This window comes from Barbus barbus, assembly GCF_936440315.1.
Source record: "Barbus barbus genome assembly, chromosome: 27".
In the NCBI taxonomy this organism is placed as follows: domain Eukaryota; kingdom Metazoa; phylum Chordata; class Actinopteri; order Cypriniformes; family Cyprinidae; genus Barbus; species Barbus barbus.
The window spans coordinates 16,728,694-16,744,787 of NC_136755.1; the positions used below are offsets into that span (position 1 = coordinate 16,728,694).

Here is a 16,094-nt window from a genome sequence, read left to right on the forward strand (position 1 = left end):
CATTCAATCAAAGGTTCTTTAAAGAACCATCTCTTTCTTACCTTTTTATAATCGGAAGAACCTTCTTTCGCCACAAAGAACCTTTTGTGAAACAGAAAGGTACTTTAGATGTTAAAGGTTCTTTATGGAACCAAAGGTTCTTCTATGGCATCATGATGCACCTTTATTTTTAAGAGTGTTAACTCACCATGCTTTTGCAGTATTACCATTATTTTGCTGTATTTGTTCATTTAAAAAAATAAAGCCAACAGTTTGCATGGCTTTAAGTTTAATTATAAAATAAATAAAATGTTAAAACTTTCACACTATTACGTTAACTTTAATCATTTTAAGTAAAGTTAACATAATAGTGTGAAGGTTTTAACATTTTCTAAGTTTTATAAACCCTGTTTGCTGGGAAGAGTTGAATGGGACTGAACCGCAAAATCTGTTTTTCCTAGTAGTCTTATAGTCCTATAGTAAAATCAATTCAAAATCACAGTTTATTGTTATAGAAAAGCTGCATTAAGATGCATTGCTTGGATTCCTGAAAGCTTTACCACATTACCAAGTAAGCCAAAACTACAAACTACGATTACAATAATAAAACAATTGTTGGTATTGTATCAATATTTGCTTGAGGTCATCATTTTTAACAGTGACAGATGTTTAGATGTTCTTTCTTTTGTTCAGGTTACCATACACACGTAATTGCACTATATAAAGCCTTGTACAGTATCAAGGCATTCATCTTCTTTTGCGTCTTCAGCCTTTCTTTCCTTTTCTTATATTCCCTACGGACACCTCGCAGCATTAACAATGTGGTTGTGTGTACTGGACAAATTTGCAGGCTGTCACAATTCAAGGTACGTGGATATTTATAGAGCTTTCCACTGCTGCCACCTTTGTCCTCTGCTTAGAGGCACAATCTTTTTCTCTTCTGTCTCTGATTTGCTGTACTATTTGTTTTCTAGCATTTTAACCCATATTATTCTGTGTGCGTGTTGTCATAAAGAAATCATACGTAAATCACATGACACCTTCCACTTTTTCCATTTCCAAACATTTATCCTTCTTCCACTCTCAGCGAAGCTTAATGTTTATCTCTCTCCTTGTGTAACTGATACCTGGTCCATCAGCCTGCCCTGATTGAATTAGGGTCAGAGACTCTGCCGTTATGTGCAGATGTTTTGTGGCGTACAGTCTACAGAGTCCAGCTCAGCAATGTGTAAAGCCCTCACTATTCATCATCCCCTCTGTTTACCCACATGGCCCATTTCTATGTCCTCATGCTTTCATCTCACTGTGGCTTTTATGGCATATTAACAGTCCAAGTGATGAATTTAGCCTAAGATTTAGTCTAATGAGGGCCACAGCAGTGTCCAATACAGCATACTTCATCTTAATGTATCGCAGGGAATGAGAAGAGAGAAACGGGTCATGCTGCATTATTGCGAGGATTATTTCATAACCCACATTCAGTTTTATAAAACTAGAAAAGATGTTACTTAAAAGCCGTAAAGCCTTCTTAGGTTTACCTATGGTTTCTGTTTTCTTTGTGCCAGACCTGGATTGGTGGATTGTTTGGATTCTGTATGAAATGTCTGATGATGAATACATTTATGGTTAAATTGAGCAGTTTACCTGGAATTAAAAGGATAGTTCATGCAAAAACGAAAATTCTTTCATAATTTACTCACCCTCATTTTAATAATGATATGAAATATGAGATATGAAATAACAGATATAAAAACTAATAACAGATATAAAAACTAAGTTACTATTCCATATATCTGATATATAAAAACTATTCCATATATCTGATATTTATCCAAATATATTTGAATTATTATTAATTTATATATAATATTGTAATATAATAGAAGAGCACAAAAGCAACAAAAAAAACTTTAAATCACAATTTAAAGGCAGTTTGAAGGAGAGTCAGTAAGGTTCATTTGTTGTCTGTGAATTTGATTTCACATGGGTTATAGCTTCTCAAAACTGTTTTTCCTACACTGTAAAATTTATCTTGATTAAGCTTTTTTTACATTCTAAATTTTGTATTATTATTTTTCAAAGCTGTAAATAAAACAAAGATTGATGTAGTACATTTTGAAAGAAAATAGAGTTTTAGTCATTCTGTACTTCAGAATGTCATGTTTACTTCAGTGTGTATTTGCCGTTTCTGAAATTTAATAGCAATTTCTGAGCAAAAAAATATTTTACTACCCTTTTTTCAGTATAAAATTCAACCTGGACCAACTGTCAACACAGGCACACCATCAGAGAATGGTATCGACATGATTTACAGCCAAATCATGTGTTTACCAGGAAATACAATCACACGTGGCACTGCATTGTTTTCACCTCACGAGACTATAATTTCTGCTGATTTGAGGATTTGATTTCTGCTTTTGGCAGATTGACTTTGGGCTTGGAGGTTGGGTTCAAAACTTGCTTCTCAGCTGAAATGCTAGCCGCACATTGTCTTTGCATGCTCCAATGTATCTATTTTTTACTGCATTCATCGTTTTTTGATGGAAAACTTTTGGGGGCAGCTAAGCAGTTTCTGGGAATTTTCTTCCTCTGTCCATCCAGTCAGACTGTTGATGATTCAGGACTGGGAAACTGGGCCTTGGCTTTTAGTGCTTTTGGCCTTTTTTTTCAGTCTGTTGTTTTATGAGGGATCGTTTTACCTACAGTACATTAGTTTGGCAGTAATGAGTCACACTCAGCAGAAACGGTTCAGGGATGAAGTGACCTTTTAGTCTTTTGAGGTTTTGCAAAATATTATTTATGCATAAAAAATGTTTGAGGAGCATGTTTAAAACTAATTGACTTAAGATCAATGCCCTAATAGTTCCCATAATATTTGATATATCTTTATTAGACCCATCATTCTCTCAATCTACATATATACTTAGAAAGATACTAGATACTAAAAAAAGTATCTAGTATCTTCTACTCCGCACTGCAAACCGATACTGCAGATGGGGGAAATTTCAACCTTTCAGAAACTATTTAAACGTAAAACTTTGGAAAATGCCTCCAGAAACCAAGTCCATTAAATACGTTTGAAAAGTGTTTGTGCATGTTAAATTAACACTAAAATCCATGCATTATTATTTCTGTTTGTTTACTTTAAACAACAGGTGTTTCCACTCACCCGTGATTTGCAGAATAGGAAAGGATTTGCAGGATTTTTTGGACTCTTTCTTGGGATGGTAAACACTGTAAACATTGGAAAGTGTATTATTATCCGTGGCTGTTTGCCAGTCTTTGTCTCCTTTCTATTTTCTGAGTGAATCAGATCTGTCAGTCTCATAACGCTCTTCATTCCTTAGAGTTTGTGCTATTAGCAACCTACTGTTTCTATCAATAATTGATTGTGAAAAAAGCCCCAGGAGTTGAATTTCAAATGTCCTTATGGACCTCATTAAAGAGTTAGGCTAGTTCACCCAAAAATTAACATTCTGTCATTAATTACTCACCCTCATGGCATTCCAAAACCGCAAGACCTTCATTCATCTTCAGAACACAAATATTTTTGATGAAATCCGAGAGCTTTCTGAGCCTGCATAGACAGCAACGCAACTACCACATTCAAGGCCCAGAAAAGTAGAAAGGACATAGTTTACAAAATTAAGGTTGAATCACTGATGTCACATGGACTATTTTAATGATGTCCTTACTTTCGTTTCTGGACCTTGAACGTGGTAGTTGCGTTGCTGCCTGTGGGATTTCATCAAAAAGATCTTAATTTGTGTTCCGAAGATGAACAAAAGTCTTACGGGTTTGAAACACCATGAGATTGAGTAATTAATGACATGATTTTTCATTTTTGGGTGAACTATTCATTTAAGCAACAAGGTTCCTTTGTTATGACTGTTTGAATCATCTTGCTTGTCCTTACAACCAAGCTCCTAACCATCACATTACGCCCAAGAACACAGCTGAAAAATTTAATTCTGTCCTCATACAGCTAGATCGCAGAGCTGAGAAGTAAGCTTGTATGAGTGAGCGGGCCAGATGTGTCCGGTTTGGCATCATCCCCAGCAGCAGCTGCTTGCGCAGAGCCAGTCGGACTACAAGAGCTTCTCTGAGAATCCAGCTTTTATTTTACAAAGCTTCAGCTGGGAGCACCTGGAGCCGTCTGGGAGTCCCAGTTCTTGCGAAAAGGCCCCTTTTTCCAAAGAGTCTGAGTGCTCCCAAGAAATGGCAGGAAGTGGGGCTGTAATCTCTGCTTTTATCCACTCCATTTTGAGTGGGCATGCTGGGCTGTCCAAGCGGGGTCTGTGACAGCAGTGATTAAGAGCATCTGTGTGTATGAGCTGAATGCCAGCTTGGATTATGGGGTGTCATGGCGAGTTTCTCTGTCCACCAGAGGCCAATAGCCATCAGTACGTGTAGAACACATGTTTGTTTTTGAGTTTTTGGTCAGTCTTTGCTGTGTTGCTGTGATATTTGTGGTTTTGTTTGTTGATTTGTTTATTTTTAGTTTTGCTGTTGTTTCCTGAGATGTTGAGGTCTAGATTAAAAAAATAATAATCAAGTAATAAATGTGCATTAATTTAACAGTTTTACATGATAAAGTATTATTTAAAAAAAAAAAAAAATACAACACTCGCCCTAGTTTTGTATTGTATTTAGTTTGTGTGTGTTTGTTTGTGTTTCAGTTTTCTCCTAGTGTTCAGCTGTCTGGTGCTTTCTGTTTTCTCCACCATCCCAGACCATCAAACATTTGCCAACGAGTGGCTCTTCATCCTGGTAAGGGGTTAAAATGACACAAACTATACCTTAAACAGTAACAATACTAATCACTTTAGAGGGAAACTATATCATAAGAATGCTGATTCGTTTATGACATCACATAGAACATGCACAGTCCCAAACCCTTTACTAGCAGCTTTCCCTAGCATGAGCATCAAAGGCAGCAGACTGGGAAAAAGTTACTATAAACAAATATTAGCAATTTATATGTTGATTAGTTTTTCAGAATGCACAGCTACTTTTAAATGGCCAGGCTCTTTTCGTACCTAGATGGTATAATTCCAAAATCTACCAGCAGGGCCAGAAGCAGCCACTTTGCATGTTTATTTATTAAATATTTTGGCTAATTTTATATAGCTATTAGCTACGAATGAAAGTGTAAGTACTCTCAGATCCATTTAACGCATTTTACCATATTTAAATACTGAAATGTACTGAAAAGTGCATAGTTCACCCAAAAATTAAATTTCTGTCTTTATTTACTCACACTCATGTCCTTCCAAATAAATCTCTTGTATGATGAATTTCTTTTATATTTTAAGAAGATATTTAGAAGAATTTGGGTAACCAAACAGTTGACTTTAGTAATTAACTTCCATTGTATGGAGAAAAAAAAAATACTGTGTGAAGTCAATGGCTACCGGTTTGGAATGACATGAGGGTGAGTAAATGATGACAGCATTTTCATTTTTGGGTGAACTAATCCTTTAGCTATGCAAGTGTAACAATTAATATTTTCTTTTTATAAAATGGAATAATCACAAAAGTCGTTCCTTTTTTCTTAATTATCGAATGAATCTACCTCATCCCTCATCTCCTGACAGGTATAAGTCTGCCACAGTACACATTGTTTCATATCTATTGAATTACATTCAAATGAATCCACTGACTCTCTCTTACCTGTAGAACAAATGGTTTGACTTCCTTCCTGTGTTTTATATCCCAAAACGTTAGCAGCCGTGGACTATCTGATCTGTCTAAGCTTCACTAAACAACATCCACATTGTCTGCGCGTCTCTAAATACATTCATAATAGCACATCATCTGAATAATTAATCGCACAGGGCTTTCTCTGTGGCTGTTAGTCCATCCAATCGCAGGCTGTATATCTTTTTTGAGGTGTATTTGGAGGTGTGTCTTCAAAAAAGGTGAATTGGATCTTTTTTTCTGTTTGCCAGCATTATGGATCAAATGTGCCGTGTATGCAAGCCTGTTTTGCTGTCTATTGTGTTACCAAGAAGTTTATTTTATTAGTCCAGCCGGTATTGTTCTGAAATTCTTCGTAAGCATAAACACGTCGTACATATGCAGTAGAGAGTTACAAATTATTTTACTTGTGTATCAGTGTTCTGTGTACGGCTCTATTATAACACATGAGGGGAGCGTTTGCTCACTTTATAACTTCAAGGAAACACATTTTTTAAAATTATAAGGCCTTATTTTCATTACCGTTTTAGCAGCATCTCAGGCTGGATTAATTTCTCATCTGATTGGCACACGGTAAGCATTCGTGTACTGTCTCATGTCTCCCTGTGGCTGCGTTAAGTGTGCATTTTGTTTTCCGCTGGGATCTTTGCTCTGGGAAATGGCAGTGTAAGCACACGGCAGGATTCAGGTGTTGTCGAGTATGCAAGAAGTAGCCGACTCCATCCAATAATCCTAGCTGCAATTCTATAATCACTCATTCAGTATGAAGTGCTTTCCCTCTCACACGACTTTCTCTCCCAATTTTTTCCATTTAATGGTCTCCTTCAGGAAAGGACTATGTTGTCTATAATGCAAGTTTTGGTATTGACTGTACACTCAGTCTGTAATGTGTTTGTTCACATTGAGAGCGCGGGTGCCACTGCAGGATCTGTAATCAATACAAGCATTTAGCGTGGGCCTCTGTGAATCCAAGCCGTCTGTGGCATCTTTAACAGGAAGAGAAGCAGTCATTTGAGTTAGCGTAAATTAGAGCTATTTGGCCAGTCTAGTAGTCTTTACTGCCAGGTAGTTTATTTTTATATTTATAGATTACTGGCAGAACGTTTTTAGTGCTATTTTGATAAATTTGTTACCATATTTAAAGTACAAGATGGACATTATTAAAAGGAATGACTTTGATTTCATGTTGTTTGACTTGCAGGAGTTTGTGATGATCGTGGTTTTTGGGCTGGAGTACTTTGTGAGGATCTGGGCAGCCGGATGCTGCTGTCGGTACAGAGGATGGCAGGGTCGGCTAAGGTTCGCCAGAAAGCCCTTCTGCGTCATAGGTAAAGACCAGGAGTCTGAGATCAAAAGCACCATGTCTATTTAAAGTTAAGGGGAATAAAAGGTGTTTGTATAAAGATCTATGACAGAAAATAACATTCACATGTCTAAATATAGTCAGTCCAATCAGGTTTCTTCTAAATATTCTGTCATAGTCTACCCACAATCATCTGTATCAAGACATATATGTGACCCTGGACCACAAAACCAGTCTTAAGTCTTCATATGATGTATAAATCTCAATTTCGAAAAACTGACCCTAATGACTGTTTTTGTGGTCCAGGGTCACATATGGCTTTTTTTTTTACTCTGGAGCACAAAAGGAATTATTATTTAAAGGTCAAAGCTTTTTCATATTCAACAAATGTACACTACTGATAAGATTGTCTTCATATATGTTGAAAAGTACTCTCATGCTCACCAAAGCTGCATTTATTTGATCAAAAATAAAGTTAAACTGTAAAAATATTTAAATAATTTCAAATGTAATTTATTCATGTGATGGCAAATCTGAATTTTCAGCATCATTACTCCAGTCTTCAGTGTCACATGATCCTTCAGAAATCATTCTAAAATGCTGATCTGTTACTCAAGAAACCTTTCTTTTCAATGTGAACAACAGCTGAGCTGCTTAATGTATTTGTGGAAACTGTAATAATTTTTTTTCAGGATACTTTGATACTTCAAAAAGTATCCAAAAAAGTTAAAAACAGCATTTTTGTAAAGCAGAAATCTTGGTCAAAATTTATTGTAAGGTCCAATTCTCGCTATTAACAAACCATTAACTACGACTTTTGCCTCAATCAACTCCCTCCTAATTTGCTGCTTATTAATAGTTAGTGATAGTTGTTAAGTTTAGGTATTGGGTAGGATTAGGGATAAAGAATATGGTCATGACGAATATGTGCTTTATAAGTAATGAACAGCCAATATGCTAGTGATATGTTTGCTAATAAGCAACTAAGTAATAGGAAGAATTGGTCCCTATCCTGAAGTGTTACTGAATTTTTTTGTAACTTTGTGATTGTCTTAACTATCACATTTGATCAATTTATGTCCTTGCTGAATAAAAGTATTAATTTCTTTTTAAGGAAGAAAAATGTTACTGACCCCACACTTTTGAACAGTAGTGTGTATTATCAATGTACAATAGGTTGAGATTTTAACCCATTGCACATTAAACATAAATGACATCAGTAGATGTCTTGCAAAAAAAAAAGATTGTTTGTTGCTCTATATTAGTGGAATAAGATGCATTTAAATATTTTTTTAATAAATGCATTTAAATATTCTATTTTCTTTGTTTCTCCTCTTCTGTTTTTTGTTCTTGTCATCTATGTTTTTTCATTTTGTAGACTTCATTGTCTTTCTGGCATCGCTGGCAGTGATAGCAGCGGGCACACAGGGAAACATCTTCGCCACATCTGCTCTGCGCAGCATGCGTTTTCTGCAGATCTTGCGCATGATGCGCATGGACCGCCGGGGAGGAACCTGGAAGCTGCTGGGCTCCGTGGTGTACGCTCACAGCAAGGTGACGCCACACATGCTAATCCATCACAGGATGATTCAATATAATGTCACTGTGACATTTGTTTAAATCATGTTTTAACTTATAAAACATATAGGCTATATAATCCAATACAATACAAAGTTCTCCAGTTAAGTGTTATAAAATCTTCTGAAATACTCTTTTTATAGCTTTCCATTGTCCACTTTTTTTTTTTTTTTTTTTACTTTCCTCTGTTTCAGGAGCTGATTACAGCCTGGTACATTGGCTTCCTGGTGCTGATATTTGCCTCTTTCTTGGTCTATTTGGCTGAGAAAGAGGATAACCCAGAGTTTTCCACTTATGCTGACTCCCTCTGGTGGGGAACAGTAAGTACAGCCCTCGACTGAACTAATGACCCGTGTCCCTGCCTTCAGTTGTGTTCTCTCAGTCAGTTCCCTAGCTCAGAATAGCTTTGTGAGAATTGATGTTGCAGCTATTTTGTTTGATTTCTACTGGGATTATACTTCTGCCTCTAATAGACTGATTGCTGAATAATACCCTGAATCTGCTGAGTTAGAAATGATTTTCTCCCACAGTGGGACTCAAGTCAGGGCTATTATAGTTAAAAAAAACTGTATTCATATTGAAATTTTCATATCTTTCAGAAATGTCAACTTCATATTTTTTGTGTGTTTTTTTGCATTAAAGTTAATGCGTTAAATGTTTTTTATGGTTCATAGTCAAAGTTCTAATGTTATTGCTGTGAAGTAGAATTTTCACGTTCAGTGCTGGCAGGTTGTAAAGGTTTTATAATCTAATTTAAAGCTGTATAAAAGCTGACGTTTTATTATATTTTAATAAGTTTTGGAGTCATTCATTTTAAATGTATTTTTTTATTGAAGTTTTATTCATTTTTATTTGTAGTTTTATTTCAGTTGATAAAATATTTTGTATTTTATTTTGTTGTTACTGGCACTGCCTTAAGCTTTTCTTTTCAGCAAATTGTTGATTTTCCTGACCTTGCAATGCACTTCAAACTGATTAACATATTCTGTGATTTCGAAATTTTGAAATTAGACGGAAAAAGCATTATTTGTATTATATGTTATTTATACCTCCATTGTTTTTACCCAGATCACCCTCACTACGATCGGCTACGGTGACAAGACGCCACACACCTGGCAAGGTCGGCTTTTAGCAGCTTGTTTTGCCCTGCTGGGAGTATCCTTCTTTGCCCTGCCGGCTGTAAGTACTGCCATTGATTTTTAGGCCAGTGACATTTCTTTTCCCACCGATCCCAAACCATCTAATGGTCCCCTGTCCTTTCTTTAAGGGCATTCTGGGTTCAGGTTTTGCTCTGAAAGTGCAGGAGCAGCACCGGCAGAAACACTTTGAGAAGAGGAGGACTCCCGCTGCCAACCTCATACAGGTAACTGCTCAGTCAGCAACACACCTGGCGTGAATACAATCACGATTCCTATTTCCACGTCCAAATATGTGTATGTTCTGTGTGTTGTGTACATGTACGTCTGTGTGTGTCATCTTGTGCTGTGCTGTATCGTGTTGTCTCCCCAGGCTGCATGGCGTCTCTACTCTACAGATGCTCAGCACTCATATCTCACAGCCACCTGGTATTTCTATAACAGTATGCTGCCGTCCTTCAGGTAAGTATGGCCTGTAACGGAGTTGAACTGGCATTGTGTGTAACTGATATTACTGACAGGTGGCTTTGCCGTTTCGAGGTCATGATTTCAAAATGAAGGGGTTCAAAATATCCCAAATAGCATTAGTCAAAAAATTTGTATTCATGATAAACACACAGTCAATGAATCCTCCCTGCACACGCACACAATGTTATTATGAAATCCCTTTCACTTTAATTAGAAGTGGTACTTTGACCCAGAAATCATGATTTAATTGATAGTTTTTCAGTTCCTTTTATGGTTTTGCTTTATTCATCGGCAACATTAATTTTTTGCATGTTCTGAAAGCAAAGATTATGACATTAGTTTTCATGAGTTACGTGAGATTTCATTTTGGTCCCAGTTAATGTGGGATAAAAAATGTGGAGAAATAGAAATTGTAACCAGCATTTTATACTTTCTCTGAAAACAGTTCACATATCTGAATTTGTTTTAGAGAGTTATACGTATTTGTAGACGTAACACTAATTAAACAATAAGAAGTCATTTTACAGTGCATAAAGATCCTGTGTAAAATATTTTTGAAACTCACAATTTTTTTCACAATTTTACACAGTTTTTTGGTTCAATAATTGGTATTCAATATATGATTTAAGTCCCATAAAAGCATCTCAGTGTTCCACATTTTTTGGATTGTTCATAATATATTTCTATTTTTCCCTTAATAATATTTATCCCACATGCATTCTTCTTTGTATGAATTAATCAGACTAATTGTCATTCATTTAAAATGACAGGGAAGTTTGTATTTATGTTTAACATTGCTTAGACGTAAAATCTAAATATTTTTTAAAACTGAATTGTCCCTGTCTTTTTAAAGTGTTTTAATTGTTAATTTGCCATTTTTAGTCTTTTGTTTGTTTGGCAACTGTTTTCTTTTCTTTTTTGTTTTGTTTTGTTTCTTTATCATGTTTTATTATTTTTATTTTTTGCTTATGGGTCAGAGAACTGACATTACTGTTCAGTCATCTCCAACGGCAGCGTAGCACCAAGAAGGTTCTTCACAACTCCTACCACACCTTGCTGTCGGGGCTCCGGCCGTATAGCTCCCCCTACCTGTCTGGGGACAGGTACGACACTGTCCAGTTTAACTCTCTTCTAGAGGACACTAACTCTTCCCTGCAATTTACAGTAATACAGTTAAATTTACATACTAGCATACCATAGTGTAGTCTCAGGTCATTACTTAAAGCATTTGTCAGTATGTAAGTTGTTTACAGGAAGTTCAACACCTGACACTCCAATAAGCTGCAGTTAATGCTGCTGCAGTAGTTATACTTGTTGTGTTTTCTTGTCTTGTTTTTTGTGCTGATACTAATACACATCTATACTGGGACATTGAAAGATGTATCAGATATGTGATTAAGTTGTACTCTTTGATTTATGGTAGATTGTTTTGAATTTTGAGGGTAAAAAACTTAAATAGTAGTTAAATATAACTGAAAATCTCCATGGTTGATCACCTATCTAATGCTGATCTTTACAATGGCCAATGGCCTTTGTGTGTGTGTGTGTGTGTGTATATATGTGTGTGTGTGTGTGTGTTTTAATGCCTGCACACATTTTTGTGCGAGCATTATCTCTTTACCCTTTGACCTTTCAGTGTGTCTCACAACCCATCTTCATACCCCTTCGTTCAACTTCTCCATTCTCCTCCTCTCCTCCTCATCTCTCTGCCATCACTCCATCCATTCACGTTTTCAGGAGGACAGACGTTCCATGCAGGTTTGTGGTAGGCTTTTGAGAGGACTGTATTTCGCCCAATGGGAAGTGTCGTTGGCCGTGCTGTGTTTACAGTTTGAGGTGCTTTTTATTTAGAGTGACGATGATGATACAGATTAACCGGGTTTTAGATGCAACGATGGTCCAGCTGCATTCAAATGCATTGAAATCTAATCAAATAACCTCACATGCCGGTATCTGCATGCCACCTCATCCCTGCCTGCCTCGACTTTCTCACTCTACTTTTCCTGAATTACCTTTCACACCTATAAGTTGCACATGTTGGAGCTCTTTCAACTGATCCTGGGGCAGTTTTTCATTTCAGCGCAAAAAAAAACAAAAAAAACCGAGATGTGCTGAAAGGCTGCATGTGCTGATCCTGAATCCTGAATGTGTGTGAATGTGACCCTTTCTCAAGAAACACTTATTTCTCCAATTATTACTGAGTTACACTTTGTTTTGAAGTGCACGTTATTGTCCACAACTAATAGTGAGCTTGAAGTTGCTCCAAACCGGTGTTATTTTCATTCATCTGTGGAACACAGAAAGAGATATTAAGCAATATTTACAATAAGAGTACATGGGGGCTGGAGCTGTCAAGAAAACAAAGTGAAAGCACTATAACATCGGTTCATACAACTTATGTGTTATATTCCAAGTCTTCTGAAGCTGTACAATATATTTTAGAAATTATGAGATTCGAATACATCGATGAAAAGAAATATTTAAGTAGGTAGCGGCTTAAATTTTGGCCTGTTCCTCACACAAACCTGTATATTATGGTTTGAAATATAGCATATTAGGCTACTTTATGCTATTTTTTAATGATGTGTTTTGTCATTTTTAGAGCTTGACCGCACAGCCCTGTTGAAAAAAACCCAGCATATGCTGGTTAGGTATGTTTTGAACCACCGCTGCTGGTTTGAGCTGGTTTAAACTGGTCCTTAGCAGCTCATGACCAGCTAAGGACCAGCTTAAACCAGCAGCGATGGTTCAAAACATACCTAACCAGCATATGCTGGGGTTTTTTCAACAGGAAGTCCACATTGACTTTAATTGTATAGGGAAAAAGCAGCAAGGACATTTATCAAAACATCTCCTTTTGTGTTCCACAGAAGAAAGAAAGTCATACTAGTTTTGAAATAAAGAGGAATGAATTTGCATTTTTGGATGAATTATTCATTTAAATTTAAAATCTGAATTTAAGTTTTTATGTTAAGATACGCTAACAGAGAGAGATGAATCCATTTCCGCTTACAAGAAGTTGTACTTACATAGTACTTACTTACTTGCACACTAAAAACAAGTGTAACACGTGTGTCCTGGCACAGCCGACTAACCCCCTCACGACCCCTCACAAATCCCTCCCTCTGCCTTGTGTGTCTCTTCAGTCAGCTCATACCTAAAAAGAGGGGTTTCTTCCGGATTCATACTGGCAGTAAGCAGAGGTATCCATCTGTGATGTGCCTGTGCACACTGGGCACGATCCGTCCCACCCCTGATGTCTGAAACTCTCTGAGACTTACTGATCCAGTGCAGCTCGACCCATTCTGGGAGATTCGTAATGCCTCGTTCATAATGTGAAGAGAAATTCATAGTCAACGTGACTGGATTACATTCTTCGTAAACTGTGAAAGACAAAGGCTGCACTAGCTCAATATTCTCAGTTATCTGCCCTTTAATCTGTGAGAGGCTGACCAGAGAACAGAGTACTGTATATCTCTGCTGAATGCACACAGATGAGGCCTGCATGAGCTCACAGGGCAAAGATAAACCATGCCGTCGGGTGTAATGAAAAACCTGAATAACTTTTCTTCATGGTTTATTTCAATACGCATGTTACTTTTACTTAATGAGGCTAAATCACTAATGGCATTTTGTAGCGTTTGGAAGCAGGAATATCAAAAATTCTTCAGAGCTGTTAAACATTTTGTAGGAGAGGTCTGCATGTACGAGTCATGCTTAGACTGAGATCTTTCAATATTTTAATGTGTTTAAGCATGTGTTTGTATGCTAAATGTTGCCTAATCTTATGTAGATTTGTGGGTTGCTCAATTCTGCGCTTGACAAAGTAAGTGCAGTGTGCATGAGGTTTGTGACCTCTATGTGCATGAGATTGAAACAATAATTGAATTCAAGGCTTTTCACACTTTAAATAATTAACCCTGGGTTATTCTAAACCCAAGGTTACGTTGCTTCATGTTTCACACTGCTCATAATTTACCCGGGGTTAGCAATTAATCATAAAATGAGGTTTCACACTGTACGTAAATCCTAGGATAATGTTCTTATTCGCTGTGTCAGTGTCATTTATTAAACGAATGCAGCACGTGACCAGTTTACATAAATGCTCTAGAATTGCGCATCCTCAATAAGCAGATTACTATCAATTTTTTTTTCTGAATGCACCTTTCGGACTATAAAGGTAAGAATAGAATAGTCTCTCGTTCACTACAATTCACGCATTTTCCGTCACCATTCAATATTTTCTGCTAAAACACTGAGACGACTGTTTATACTGCGCGCAATATTTTCATGACCGTCCAAAGCATATGAAAATGAGGCACATGATTGGCTGTCATAACATTCTAACACTGAATTGTTTCACACTGTGCATGTTTGCTAAACCTGCTCCGGAGCAGGGGTTCATACGGGTAAAAGTGGTGCTGACACCGCTTCTAAATTTCAAGTGTAAAACGTTAAAAGTGGGTTTAGAATGGCAATATGCAGGGGCTAAGCGCCTTGTGAAAAGCTGAAATGATGACTGGAGAAAATCTTACTTTCTAGCATGTTTTCATCAATTATTAGTTTAAAAAAAAAAATGTCATTATTTTCAATGAAGTTATGGGTTTAGTATGGTTAACAAAATGTTTCAGCTATAAATAACCACTTCAGCATGCTTGTGCTTGGTTCCATGGATTCAAAGAGTGCTCTTGCATTTCTACTGTTGCTCCTTTTGATGGCATGCTACAGGTTAATACACTATCACCCCTCATTCAACTCAAGACATTTAGCTCAATATCTGCTATGCTTTCTTAACTTTTTAAATAATAATACAAATAAACATTTTCATGCGTTCTAACAGTTTGTTCAAGCTAGTGTGACACTAGATCCTTTTACTGAAAGTGGTGTACTGCAAAAAAGCATTAATTTTGTCTTGAAAATATGTTTGAAACAAGAAAAAAAATATTTGTAAAGAAAGGAGTAAGAAAAAAGCAATCTTGACATTCATTTTTTTAGTGGAAAAAAAAGACAATACTTAGAAAATTGTTGTTTTGCAGTGTTTTCCAGCTAGCACAAGCTGTCCCGGCAATATTTAAATTTTTCAATATTTATTTTATTTTTCTTGTAAACCATGACATTATGTGATGCTCACACAGGGCAACATATCTTCGATTAGCCATTTTCCTTCTGTGTGGTGTCAACATTACCATGTAAATTAAACTAATCACCTGTTGATAGCTCTGTCTGTTTTCTAACCCTTTTGTCTGTTTGTCTTCATTGAAATGTATTCTTACATAAGCAATCATAGTCTCTGAATAAAATGTTTTACATTATGGAACATGTTGAAAAAAGATTAATTTCCTTGTTTGTCACCAAATCAGACAATTCCTCTAATTTTCTTGCCAGTGGGAAGATGGGCTTCCGTGACCGCATTAGGATGAACAATTCACGCTCCTCTCAGGCTATCCGGAGCAAGGCTTCTCCTTTACCCCCAGGTAATGTTCGGCGCACCCCCAGCACGGAGAACATTCCTGAAGCCACCAGCCCCAGCAAGGTCCAGAAGAGCTGGAGCTTCAATGATCGGACTCGATTCCGTACCTCTCTCCGCCTAAAACCACGTCCTGCTGCAGATGGTAGCTATCTCGGTCCATATGTTTAACTTTATACAAATACATATTTAAAAACATAAACTACTGTTCAAAAGTTCAAGGTCGGAAAGGTTTTTCAGTGTTGTTTCAAAGTCTTTTATGCTCACCAAGACTGCATTTAATTGATCAAAAATACAGTAAAAACCGCAAAATTGTGGAAATATTATTGCAATTTAAAATAACTGTATTTAATTTTAATATATATGAAAATGCAATTTATTCCTTTAATGGGAAAGTGAATTTTTAGCAGCCATTACTATAGTCTTTAGTGTCACTTGATCCTGTTGAGTTGGTTCTCAAAAA

General features: G+C 36.6%; 1 protein-coding gene across 1 annotated transcript in view; it reads left to right on the forward strand.

Moving 5' to 3' along the window:
• The window catches only part of LOC306847439 (potassium voltage-gated channel subfamily KQT member 4-like), a gene marked incomplete at both ends in the record, with an annotated part of 41,085 nt that overhangs the window by 19,570 nt on the left and 5,421 nt on the right, over positions 1 to 16,094 (forward strand). The window contains 9 exons of the mRNA XM_079381393.1: positions 4,659 to 4,749; positions 6,881 to 7,007; positions 8,361 to 8,536; positions 8,755 to 8,880; positions 9,629 to 9,739; positions 9,828 to 9,923; positions 10,070 to 10,158; positions 11,142 to 11,267; positions 15,550 to 15,776. Of these exons, the coding sequence (XP_079237519.1) occupies positions 4,659 to 4,749; positions 6,881 to 7,007; positions 8,361 to 8,536; positions 8,755 to 8,880; positions 9,629 to 9,739; positions 9,828 to 9,923; positions 10,070 to 10,158; positions 11,142 to 11,267; positions 15,550 to 15,776 (1,169 nt within the window). The remainder of the gene's footprint in view (positions 1 to 4,658; positions 4,750 to 6,880; positions 7,008 to 8,360; positions 8,537 to 8,754; positions 8,881 to 9,628; positions 9,740 to 9,827; positions 9,924 to 10,069; positions 10,159 to 11,141; positions 11,268 to 15,549; positions 15,777 to 16,094) is intronic.